Source organism: Peromyscus eremicus, chromosome 14, assembly GCF_949786415.1.
Source record: "Peromyscus eremicus chromosome 14, PerEre_H2_v1, whole genome shotgun sequence".
NCBI lineage: Eukaryota > Metazoa > Chordata > Mammalia > Rodentia > Cricetidae > Peromyscus > Peromyscus eremicus.
In genome coordinates this window covers 50,379,238-50,392,148 of record NC_081430.1, presented here as the reverse complement: position 1 = coordinate 50,392,148, position 12,911 = coordinate 50,379,238, and the positions used below count along the sequence as shown (strand labels likewise).

Below are 12,911 nucleotides of genomic sequence, written 5' to 3'. Positions count from 1 at the left end.
ATTCTTTTTTTTTAAATTAATTATTTATTTATTGGTATTTTGCTTGCATGTACGTCTATATGAGAATGTCAGATCCCCTGGAACTGTAGTTACAGACAGTTGTGAGCTGCCATATGGGTGTTGGGAATTGAACCTGGGTCCTCTGGAAGAATAGCCACTGCTCTTAACCTTTGAAGCCATCTCACTAGCCTCAACCTAGGATGTTCTTTTTTTTCCCCCCCCAGAGCTAAATCCCCAACTCCTAAGATGTTCTTAACAGAATATTTTTGTATTTTTAGGCTAAATGTAAGTACATACCATATACTAAATAAAGGATGGCACTATGCTTTTTAAATACTCTTAAATTTACAATTTTCTAACTATGTATCTTAAGGGTCAAAAAAATGAATCCATTTTAATCACTCACATTCCCAACATTATAAAGTTTTCCCTTTTAAATTTCTAAAAAAGCTGATTCTTCATAAGCTGTAAATACTACACTATTACCAAACGTGTACACTCTAGCTTGCCTTTTCTTTATCAGCAGAACTACCTACCGTGACTTTTCACTCTGTAAGGCTTCCAGTGCTTCTGTGCGGGAACTCAGCACCTGGTCAGCCTCCTGCAGTCGCACTTTGAGGACAGCCAGCTGGGAATCCTTGGCAGCCACGGCTTCAGTAAGGTCATCGACTTGGGCTCGGAGCTCCCGAGTTATCCGATCACTCTTGGAATGGTCAACGTTCCATTTTTCAACTCTTGCTCTTGCCTTATTTAATTCTAGAAAAAATTGAAATTTCTCTACTCAAGCAAAACAGAACACATCTTTTCATGATATGCATAGTGAGATATGTAGTCTGCCACCAAAAACAATTTTAAAAGTACTGAAACAAACTTCATGGGGTTTCATGAAACAGTTTCAAAACATTTCATGGCTCCATTAGTCTGAGCAAATCAAAGGTTTTTTTTTTTTTTCCTAGTCTTTTTAATAATCTTATTCTGCCCCTCTGGCCTTCTTTCATGCCTAAATAAAACTTCCCACTGTTCCATCACACTGATCTCACTGGCCCTAGGAACCAGGGTAGACATTTCCTATCTGTTTTCATCTCTCCTCAGCCACAGCCATAGTATTCACACCCTCTCTGTCACCACCACATCACAGATACATTATTTCTTTTCTTTCTTTTTTTCCCCCAAGGCAGGGTTTCTCTGTGTAGGCCTGGCTGTCCTGGAACTCACTCTGTAGACCAGGCTGGTCTTGAACTCAGAGATCCACCTGCCTCTGCCTCCCGACTGCTGGGATTATAGGCATGTGCCACCACCACCTGGCTTACTATTTCTTTTTTTTGAAAAGATTATTTTTATGTGTAGTTTTTGTCTGCATGTATGTATGGGCACCACATGCATGGCCAGTGCACCTGAAAATCGGAAGAGGACACTGGATCCCTAGAACTGGAGTTACAGATGGTTGTGACCTACCCTATTGGTTCTGGGAATAGAACTCATCCTCTGGAAGAGCAGCCAGTGCTCTCCAGTCCCAATTGTTTCTTTTTGAATCATTTCTGAAGTATTAGAGGATTATCTACTTGTCATGTCACTGCACGGTTCTGGAGGGCACTAGTCACACAGAATTCCATGTGTATTTATGGTCCCTGGGGTGGCAACACTGTGACCCTGCCTATGAGTGTCTAGCACTTAACCTCAACTTTGGATTATGAAATAGTTCTCCTTAAAGCTCAGAATAAATAAATCAAATAATCAGATATTATTAATATCTGACTTCTACTGGTTCTTAATTAGTAATTTACATATGTAAACCTAGTATTCGTCGGGCTGAAACAGAAAGACTGCTATATGTTTGACAATAGCCTAGGCTATAGTGTAAGACTCTGTCCTCCCTTTTTTTTTTTTTTAAATTTAGTGGTTTCTTAAGAATCTGAACTAGGGGCTGGAGAGATGGCTCAGTGGTTAAGAATACTTGTCCAGAGGTCCTGAGTTCAATTCCCAGCAACCACATGGTAGCTCACAACTATCTGTAATGAAATCTTGTGTCTTCTTCTGGCCTGCAGGCATACATGCAGGCAGAATACTATATGCATAATAAATAAATCTAAAAAAAAAAAAAAGAATCTGAACTAGCCAAAATTTAGGTTCTAAATTTCTGAGGAAAAAAACCTTTTGCAAGCCCCATCGAATTAAGGCCTACCTTCTTGAGTTTCCTTGGATCTCTGAAGTAATGAGGCCATTTCCTGATTTAGAGACTGGACTTCATTCCTGAGCAGCTGATTCTCCAGTCGGAGGTTAGACAGCTCGTGGGAGTTGCTGCCGTCACCAGGTGGCAGACTGTGCTCCGTGCTGGTGGCACTCAATGCTGTGCTTTCCTTTGAGGATTCCTGGTGGCCTTCAGGCATAGACTCAGAATTATTTCCTTCTGTAAAACAAGAACACACTTGGGTATAATAGCACTGTCACTGTAAGCAGCTGTCACTTGCTTTTGGAATGCCTCTTGGTGAGTTAGTCGCTATAGTTAGGACTGCTGTGGGATGTCTTTCTGTATGCTGTACATTGCAGAGGAACTTTGGATTACTGTCCAGGCAGGCAGCTGTCTCTGTCATTCTAGATTTTTAGAAATTGCTTACAATGCATTTCCTGTTTACTTAGGTAATATTATATCCTCCTGGGGTCTTTGATGCAATTGAAGACTAGATAGTTATAATTATAATTTTTCTTGGTTATGATAAAAGATAAATTAGATATGAAACTTTAGACTCACAAATATAGTATAGATGATAGAATATTTTCTTTAATTTTCCCAAATACAAATAGACTAGATATTGTACCTGTAATTCTTGCTTGATATCGTTTTGTTATATGTAATTTTACTATGTTAAAGTTAAAACTTTCCTTTTTGATTAGACAGAAAAGGGGGAGTGCTATGGGATGTCTTTCTTATACTGTGAATGTGTTGCTCTGATTGGCTGATAAATAAAGCCGTTTGGCCTATGGCAAGGCAGCTTAGAGGCAGGCAGGAAATACAAGCAGATAGACAGAAGAAAGGAGAGGAGAAAGAGACGCCAGCCTTCTGCCCAAGGAACAACATGCCAGCAGATCGGTAAGCCACAGAACATGTGGCAAAACATAGATTAATAGAAATGGGTTAATTTAAGTTATAAGAGCTAGCTAGCAAGAAGCCTGCCATAGGCCATGCAATTGGTAATTAGTATAAGCCTCTGTGTGTTTACTTGGGTCTGAGTGGCTGCAGGACTGGGCAGAACACAGGAAAACTTCCAGCTACATAGGATCCCATAAAAATACCATTAATTTTCAACAGATACTCTCTAATGAAAATCTAGTCTCACAAATGGAGTCTACAGACCTTCAAGGACCCTCAAAGTCTGGACACAATGGAAGAAAAGGGACAAAATATAAAAACAGTTCTGGGAAGAAGAAAGCCAGAGATAATTTAAACACTGGATTTCCTTATTTCTGAAATGGTTTTGAAAAAAGGGGGTGCAGGGTAGTGGTGGCACATGCCTTTAATCCCAGCACTTGGGAGGCAGAGGCAGGTGGATCTCTGTGAGTTCAAGGCCAGCCTGGTCTACAGAGCGAGATCCAGGATAGGCACCAAAACTACATAGAGAAACCCTGTCTCGAAAAACCAAAAAAAGAAAAAAAGAAAGAAAGAAAGAAAAAAGAGGGTACAAGTATCAACACTGAAAACACTGAGAAGGCACAACAGAACAGCTGTGGGTTCAAGGCAATAAGACTAACAACAGGTCACAGTAATATATTATAACCAAACTGAAATCTAAAATGTCTTACCAAAAGATGAGTTCAATTCATCTTGTTTTTAATTAACTTTTAATTTACTTTTGTTTATTTAATTTTTAAATTTGTTTTTTGTTTTGTTTTTCAAGACAAGACTTCTCTGTATAGGCCTGGCTGTCCTGGAATTACTTTGTAAACCAGGCTGGCCTCAAACTCACAAAGATCCGCCTGCCTCTGCCTTCTAAGTGCTGGGATTAAAGGCATGTGCTACCACCACTCAGCTTACTTTTGTATTTTTAATGTGTATAAATATTAGCCTGTATGTATTTGTACACCTTGTAAATGCCCTGTGTCTATGGAGGCCAGAAGAACAGTATTGGATTCCCTGGAATTGGAGTCACAGACAGTGTGAGCCATCATGTGGGTGCTATGAATCAAACCATGTCCTCTAAGAGCAGCCAGTGCTCTACACCACTGAGCCATTTCTCCAACCCCACATTTAACTTATTTTTTAAATAAGACAGAAGGGGACTCTTCACAAGGTTAGATAACAAGTAATAACAAGGTGAAATCCTCAGTCTTTGGCAACTGCACAAATGCAAACTGAAAACACAAGAAGCCAGGTGTGGTGGTACACACTATAATCCCACCTCTTGGGAGGCTGAGGCAGAAGGATTACCATAAGATGAGGCTAACCAGCGGAGCAGTGGTGGTACACGCCATTAATCCCAGCACTCAGGAGGCAGAAGCAGGTGGATCTCTGTGAGTTTGAGGGCAACCTGGTCTACAGAGTGACTTCTAGAACAGACAGGGATACACAGAGAAACCCTGTCTTGAAAAACAAAAACAAAAAATATTGAAGCTGACCTATGAGATCAAGGACAACCTGGGCTAGACTAGTTCTCAAAACTAATATCCCAGTGAGATCCAGGCTCATGGCACATGTAATCCCAGCACTAAGGAGGATGAGGTGGGACGGTTACAGGCTCTAGATCTTGTCTCAAAATACCAATGAATAAAGAAGTAAAGAAAGAAAGACTTTTCCCCAAAAATTTGACTACAGGATCAACAGGAAGAGGCTCTTGCTGCCAAACCTGATAACTTGAGTTAAATCCCCAGAACCTTCATAGGAGAGAACCCATGTAGGAGAAACAAATCCCTCAAACTGTCCTTTATCACTCCATGCTTCCGTGGCACACATGCACCCACACACCTCCAGAAAATAAACATATCTATTATTAAATATTGACAGCTCCTCATTAGGTCCAAAAAATGTGTTAAAGATGTAAAAGTCTAATTTACAAATTTAATGCAAGGATTTAGATATGTGTGTGTGTGTGTGTGTGTATATATATATATATATATATATATATACACACACACACACACACACACATACACAAACATACACACACACAAAACTTAACTGAAACTCACAGGCTGTTTTATCTGATTTCAATGTTATCAAGTTAAAAATCATGAAAGTAGGAAAATTTCACATTTGTAACTAAGGGAAACTTTTAAGTAACTCAAAGTCAAAAGAAAAATCATAATTAAATTTAGAATGTATTTACCACTTACACATAAGTTTTAAAAATCTACATCTGTTAGTCAATAAACTGTAAAACAAAGACTGTAGGGTGGCCTATAGATAAAAATTATATTAAGATCTCAATTCTTCTCTGGAATCTCAAAGACACCTTTTTTTTTTTTTTTTTTCTGAGACAGGGTTTCTCTGTGTAGTCCTGGCTGTCCTGGCATTCATTATAGACTTAGGTTAGCCTTGAATTCAGTAATCCACATGCCTCTGCCCCCCAAGTACTAGTATTAAAGGCATGTGCCACTACACCTGGCTTACAAATCTTTAAAAATATGATACAAACAGGAAATCAGAATACTGACTCAGTATTAAAAGATTACTAATTCTATTTTTCTTTTTTTGTAGTACTAAGATTGAACACCAAGGCTTCCTGCATCCTAAGCAAGCGCTGCACTATTTAGTTTCATATACAGACTTTTATTATTAGTTTTTATTTTTAGACAGCATCTCACTAAATTGTCCAGGCTGGCCTTTAATTCATCCTGTATCCTAGGCAGGCCCTGAACTTCTTATCCTCCCGCCTCAGGCTCCCAGGTACCTAGGATAATAGGTCTACATACCAGGCCTGGCCAGCAACTATAAAATTTTAAGGTGATAAATGTATGTTAATTTTTTAGAGTAACAAAGAGAGATGCTTCATAGGGAAAAAAAAAGATGTAACATCTATCATAAAAAAAGAATGGAAACAGGAAGGTATAAACAGAATACAAGCAAAATTGCTAGGGATGCAACCTGGTGGTAGAATGGCTGTCTAGTGTATGCAAGGCTGAGTTCAGTCATGGGTATGGTAAAGGTCAACAGACAACATTCAAAAGTCCCTATTCTAACATAGTACTGACTAATGTAGACAACGTTGTCACCCTTGTTTACACCACACATTGGCAAAGATCCTTCTCTTACACCTGTGAGGACAGTTCCTGTAATAGTGGGTGGAGAATACTATTCAAACATTTTAACTTAGGATGACACATCCAATCTGCTTAATTCTGAAAGAAACAGGACTGATAAACTACCAGGACTTTGGCTCCCAGGATTTTCTTCAGTGGCCTTGATGGTGGTTACGCTGGTGTTCACAGAACTGACACTTAAGGACTGAGAGCTTGGAAAGACTGGTACTTTGCCCTTCTCTTTCTTGATTTCCACTCTCCCAGTGGGCTCCTTCTGGGAACTGTTAAGAAAATCAAACAGCAGCTCATCATCAGGCTCTGACTTTTTCCTTCGAACAAACTGTGATGAAGGCCTAGGGACAGATGGATGTTCATTGGGATGGGAGGCCTCCCCGGCTGTCCTAGATCCGACTTTCACATTTGCTGCGCCAGCTATGATAGTGGCTTTTTGTCGGATGTTATCAGCAGCTGAGGAAATATAGTTAGTTTTAGGTCCAGTCTGGTATGGTGAATCTGTGTTTTGCTGGTGCAGTTCAGGGTAGTCAGTATTTTTGCTATAAAAGATGTTGCTAGTATTCTCCTTTCTGAGAGCTGTGGCAGCCCCTTGATCAACTCGGTTTAAAAGATCTTCTGCCCTTCCAGCAAGATCAGCAAACCAAGACATGATGGTAGCAGGATAATCCTACTGATGAACCTGTTAAAAAGAATAGGATATGATCAGTGTATCATCCGGAAAGAGTCTTGGGTTGAAATCCTAACCTGCCTCTTACTAGTCAGGCAACCTTGAACAGATTACTAATAGAAGCCAAGAAACCCTATCTTGAAAATGTCGGACAGTAAGTATACTTCCTTACAGAATGTTTCTGTAAATGTTCTGTGATGGGTTTGTGCTGTGCTGCCCAAGGTACCATGTACAAACCATATTCCTATCCGAACTCCCAAGTAGTTGGGGCTACAAGGATTTATCACCATACCTAGCCCAGAATGGTTATAAGATCAAACAATAGGGGGAAACACTTTTTGAGATACATAAAGAAACTTTTTGAGATGGCATAAAGAAACCCCCTCTAGTAACTTCCACTATCATTACAACTACTACTATTTTCCTTATTTCAATGAAGGGCAAATCTTAACAGAGCAAAAACATATGTTAGAGACTAAAATGTGTTCCCCCAAAATCCATATACTGAACTCCAAACCTAAAGACCTCCGAATGTGACTTTATGGAGACAGGGTCTTTAAAAATGTAATTTAAAGTAAACTGATGTCTGTGTTAGAAGAAATGTAGACACAAAGAGTCATAAGGAGAGACAAGGTGAAAACAAGAGAGAAGACAGTCGGATGTAAGCCAGAAGAGAATCCTCAGAAATCAGCCTCAGGCAAGAGTACTGGGCAGGTAAAAGCCCTTTCCCTGAAGCTTGACAATCTAAATTCAATCCACGGAACCCACAGGGGAAGGAGACAGGGGACTCAAGAAACCTGTCGTCTGGCCACACACATGCTCACAACTGCAAGTGCACACACAACTAATAAGTAAATATATACAAATCAATACCTTCATCTCGGACTTAGACCACTGAGAAAAATCAACTTCTACTGTCTAATCCATCCAGCCTATGACACTTTTTCATGGATACCCTAACAAATTCAGACAGGATTCAAATAGCAAAGGACACACTCTGCAAAATTCTACTACAGCCAAATATAAACAGTTCTCTGAAATTTGTTTCAGAGGGCTGAACTTGGGGGGTGGGAGTGGGGGAGACAAAAAAAAAAAAACACCTCCTGATTATCACAAAAGCTGTTACTGTTAAAGTGAAGCACTCCCGTGATTTATGGATGTACATATAGGTCTCAAGTAAATTTTTAATAATTTAAATACTTAGTACCTACCACATGCATGTTAAGCTGAGTCCAAATTATTTTTAAATGACTGTATAAAAGATTTATCCTGCCGGGCGGTGGTGGCGCACGCCTTTAATCCCAGCACTCGGGAGGCAGAGGCAGGCGGATCTCTGTGAGTTTGAGGCCAGCCTGGACTACCGAGTGAGTTCCAGGAAAGGCGCAAAGCTACACAGAGAAACCTTGTCTCGAAAAACCAAAAAAAAAAAAAAAAAAAAAAAAAAGATCTATCCTACCAACACATTTGAACACTTATAGGTGCCATGTAAGTCAAGGCAATGAAGGAATTAACCTTCATGCTATAGAAGAAAGTCAACTGCAAAGTCAACAATGATTGACAAAGGTAGTCAGCATTCCTTGGGCCCGGAACTATTATGTGGCTAACTCTTGGGCTTTCTTCACTAAACTGGCATCAGAATTATCTTTCCTTCCATCTAAGCTAGGTCTTTGATTTCTGTGTGCACACCCTTCTTTTGCCTTACAGTGCTTCAGGTTATTATAACTGTTGTTTTTAAAACATCTGTCTCTCCCTCTTGGGGGAAGGGGAGTGGGTGGATAAACACAATGTCTGTTTTGCTCACTAATGAATTCCCAGAATCTAGCCTACACAGGCACTCCTAGAAACATTACTGAAGCAGTTCATCTTTACACGCCAAGTGTTGTGCAAACAGTATCACGAATAACTTTCTCAGCTACATTATGTGGCAAATTGCAATGTCCTTTAAAAAAACAAACATGGATATGGTTTTAAAAGATCCCAGAGCTTAGATGGCACCTCAGACATTGAAATCTAATGTCAAGTCCACCTTTTAATCCCTTCCTCTCTCTACCTAACCTCGTCAATGAGTTCACTGTTTAGACACATTCTTTAGGAAACCCACTAGGAGTGTATTTCAGTTTATGAGAAATTAAATGAAAACGGAAGGTGACATGCATTCTGACTTATAAAACTCCACACAGCGTAAAGTAAATTTGGTGATGAGTGAGAGAAAATTAACTCTCCTAATAAAAAAGCCTAAAACAACGTATTAATTAATGTTTTGCCTCCCATCTGAAAGTTTATGGGGCTTTAAAACACTACCAGGGACCTTCACATGGATTATAGACATTGAGCTGGGGCCTGGGCTCTTGTCTCAGTGAGAGACTCCAAGAGGGGATTTCGGTGGTGCAAAGCCACCTGAAAGGTCAGATGTCACACGGGGGCGGGGTCAGGGGTCAAAGGCCAGGCCCGGCGGTCTGACGGACCCCGGGGTGCCCGGGAGGCGAGGACACACCCCCATTGCGCCCCCACAGCAAGTTAGAGATGGGGGTGGAGGGCAATCGGCCTCGGTGGCCGGAGCCTACGGGGCGGTGGCCCTGAGCGAAGACGACACTCGGGAAAGGCAGAGACCGGGTCCCACATGCCAAGCCGTCCCGCCCGCGGCCAGGTCGCGCCTCACCTGAGGACGCCGAGCCACCACGCCACGGCCTCGTCGCCCACCCGGGCCGCCTCAGCAGCGGGCTGCTCCCGGACCTGCCGGCTACCTCTTCCGGGAGACGTGGAAGGGCGGCGAGGACCTCAAAACAGAGTGGCCGCCCAGCTGCCTGAGCGGCGGGGAGCCGAGCGCCGCCGGCCGCCTAACAGGCCACTCAGGCGGCGGCGCCGGCGTCCGCGGGGCCCTAGCGCCTGGCCACGCCCCGCTTCCGTAGCTGGCCGAACCCGGCGCCGCGCCAGCGTGCGTATGACGCAACCACCGCCTACACGCGGCCGGCACAACATTGCGGGTCACGCCCACTATTGGGGCCACGTGATGACAGAGGTGGGTCTGGTCTGAAGTGGGCGGGACGTAAGCATATGGTGATCCCTGCACAGGTCTCTAAACTCCTCTTCCCTCTGGAATCCAAAAGTTTTGTAGGATTCCGAAGCAGAGGATGGGAAACACACAGAAAACATGATCCCTGGGCCTGTGGGATGGTTCAGTATATAAATAGCCACGCCTGATGGCCTGAGTTCCATCCACATAGTGGAAAGTGACTTGCACACAACACACACACATATTAATTAAGAATATAATTTTAGCCGGGCAGTGGTGGCGCACGCCTTTAATCCCAGCACTCGGGAGGCAGAGGCAGGCGGATCTCTGTGAGTTCGAGGCCAGCCTGGTCTATAGAGTGAGTTCCAGGACAGCCAAGGCTGTTACATAAGAGAAACCCTGTCTCGAAAAACCAAATATATATCAAATATATATATATATATATAATTTTAAAAAGAAAACCTGATCACTGATTTCATGGCGCTTGCTTTCAAGTGACAGAGGCAGATATTACCTAAACCAATGAATGAACAATAATTTCAGAGCATTACAAAGGTTGTAAATCAAGAAAAACAGGGAGAATTGACCAGAGGCAGGAAAATAAATCAGGCTGTCAGAGTCCCTTGAAGAAGAGATAACTTGAACTAGGACCTAAACAACAGAGTAAAAGGCTTTCCATTCAATGGTACTGTAGTTTTGTTCTGCATACAGTTCACAGACTTTGAAATCGTTGTTCAATAATAAAACCTGTGTTCAATAATTCACTAAATGCTATATCTACTAGGTGAACAGGACAAGTCTAATTTGACCCTAATGAAAAGCCTACACTATATTCTCAAGTGTGTGCACTTGGGCACTGAGGAAACTAAGACTCAGAGATATTAATCTGTCCAAGATTGCCTGTCCTAAAAGGGGTGGGGTGGGGGGTCCGTATCACTCCAAAGTCTGTACTCCTAGACTCCCACATTAAATATTGGAATAATTGCAAACCGTTTTCTTCCTATCAAGTCGGTTTAGCCCAGTCCAGTGAAGAGCAGCAGAAGCAGATAATTGCTGTATCTATGATTTAAATGGAGAACCGTTTTCAGGATCCTTGAGCTGCTTCATTCAATTTCCACAGCACTTTAAGGAATGTACTGTTCCTACTGTGTGGCAGGTGGTATTGCAGCTCTCAACTAGTAAGCTGCTCTTTCTGTTAAGTGTTCTTTATCATCTGTGGTTGCCAGGTGACTGCAACACATCCCAGGATGGAGATGCCGTTTCCAGCTCCACTGATGCTGATTTGATCATATGACCCACATTTGCTGATGGAATATATACAAGCCTGTCTTCTGCTCCACCTAAACTTAAACTTTCAGCGTCAGTGATATTTTTCCTCCAGCTCTTTTTCCTCATGTAAGAGAGAGCTAATGTCCCAGCTGGGACTGTTCTGTCAGCCTGGGTCCTGAAAGGAAGAGTGGAGCATTAAAACAGCCCACATCTAACATGTCACTCAATTAGAAATGAACCTTTGCAGTTATGAGCTGGTGAGATTTAGGATTGGCCTTTCCACAGCCTTACCTAATACATTACCCTATTTTACAGATGAAGGCATGAAATGCAGTAAGATGTAGTTACTTGGCCATGTTTCTTACTTTTCTATTGCTGTGAAGAGACACCATGACCAAGAAACTTATAAATTAAAACATTTAATTTGGGGACTCACAGTTCCAAAGGATTAGAGTCTATGACCATCAAGGCACAGAGCATATGGAGGCAGGCAGACAGGCATGGCTCTGATCCAGTAGCTAAGAACTTATATCCTGATCTGGAAGTTGAAGTGAGAGAGAGAGAGACAGAGACAGAGACAGAGACAGACAGAGAGAAGTGCGAATGGAATGGGCTTTTGAAACCTAAAAGCCTACTCTCAGTGACACACCTCCTCCAACAAGGCTACACCTCATAATCCTTTCTTCTCAGACAGTTCCACCAGATAAGGACCAAGCATTCAAAAATATATGAGCCAATGGGGCCCATTCTCATTCAAACCAATCATACCATGTTACAGTTGAGATTTAAATCCAGGTTAATGTGACCCCAGAAATGGTTAAAGGTAACCACTGAAAGGTGAAAATGAAAAAAGTTGGGACAGAACCAAATCTTCCTTATCAAAAATATTGGCAGTGGCTGGATGGTGGTGGTGCACATCTTTAATCCCAGACCTTGTGAGGCAGACACAGGCAGATCTCTAGGAGTTCCAGGCCAACCTGGTCTACAGACTGAGTTCTAGGACAGCCCAGGTGACACAGTAAAACTCTGTTTTGAAAAATTGTGTGTGTGTGTGTGTGTGTGTGTGCTCAGTAGACAGGCTACCAAAAAAGTATGTCAAGGACTGGGGCTATAGCTCAATTGATAGTGTGCTTGAATAATAGTCATGAAGCATGAAGCTCTGAGTTGGATCCCTAACCCTGAATAAATTGGGCCTGGTGGTGCATGCCTATAATCCTAACACTTGGAAGATGGAGGAAAGAGGGTCAGAAATTCATATTCTTTTCCTCTACCTTCAAGGCCAGGTCATGATGTCTCTGGTATGTGTCAGGTCCAAAGGAAGCTCCATTTCCCCAAATTCTGGTGGTTAGGCAAAAGCCAGCATTCCTCAGGAACTTGTGATGTTGGTTCCTCTCTATCAAAAGGAGCCATTTCCCTCATCACTGTCTGATGTGGGATATTGTTCTGTATGCTGTGAATATGTGTTGCTCTGACTGGTTGATAAGTAAAGCTATTTGGCCAATGGTGAGGCAGAATAAGGTTAGGCAGTACATTCCAACTGGAGAGAGAGGGAGGAGAAAGGCAGAGGGAGGAGACACTGCCAGCCACTGCCAGGAGAAGCAAGATGTAAAGTACCGGTAAGCCACAAGCCATGTGGCAAAGTATAGATTTATTGAAATGGGTTAATATAAGATGTGAGAGCTAGCTAGCGAGAAGCCTGAGCCATTAAGCCATATA

At 42.1% G+C, this 12,911-nt stretch overlaps 1 protein-coding gene across 1 annotated transcript in view; it reads right to left on the bottom strand.

The window, feature by feature from the left end:
- Window positions 1-9,802, bottom strand: part of Golga5 (golgin A5) — a 31,185-nt gene extending 21,383 nt beyond the window's left edge. Inside the window, exons 1-4 of the mRNA XM_059279344.1 lie at window positions 9,573-9,802; window positions 6,358-6,925; window positions 2,183-2,407; window positions 537-756 (exon numbers count right to left, since the gene is read on the bottom strand). Coding sequence (XP_059135327.1) covers window positions 537-756; window positions 2,183-2,407; window positions 6,358-6,895 — 983 coding nt within the window. The 5' untranslated portion in view covers window positions 6,896-6,925; window positions 9,573-9,802. The remainder of the gene's footprint in view (window positions 1-536; window positions 757-2,182; window positions 2,408-6,357; window positions 6,926-9,572) is intronic.
- Window positions 9,803-12,911: the final 3,109 nt, after the last annotated feature.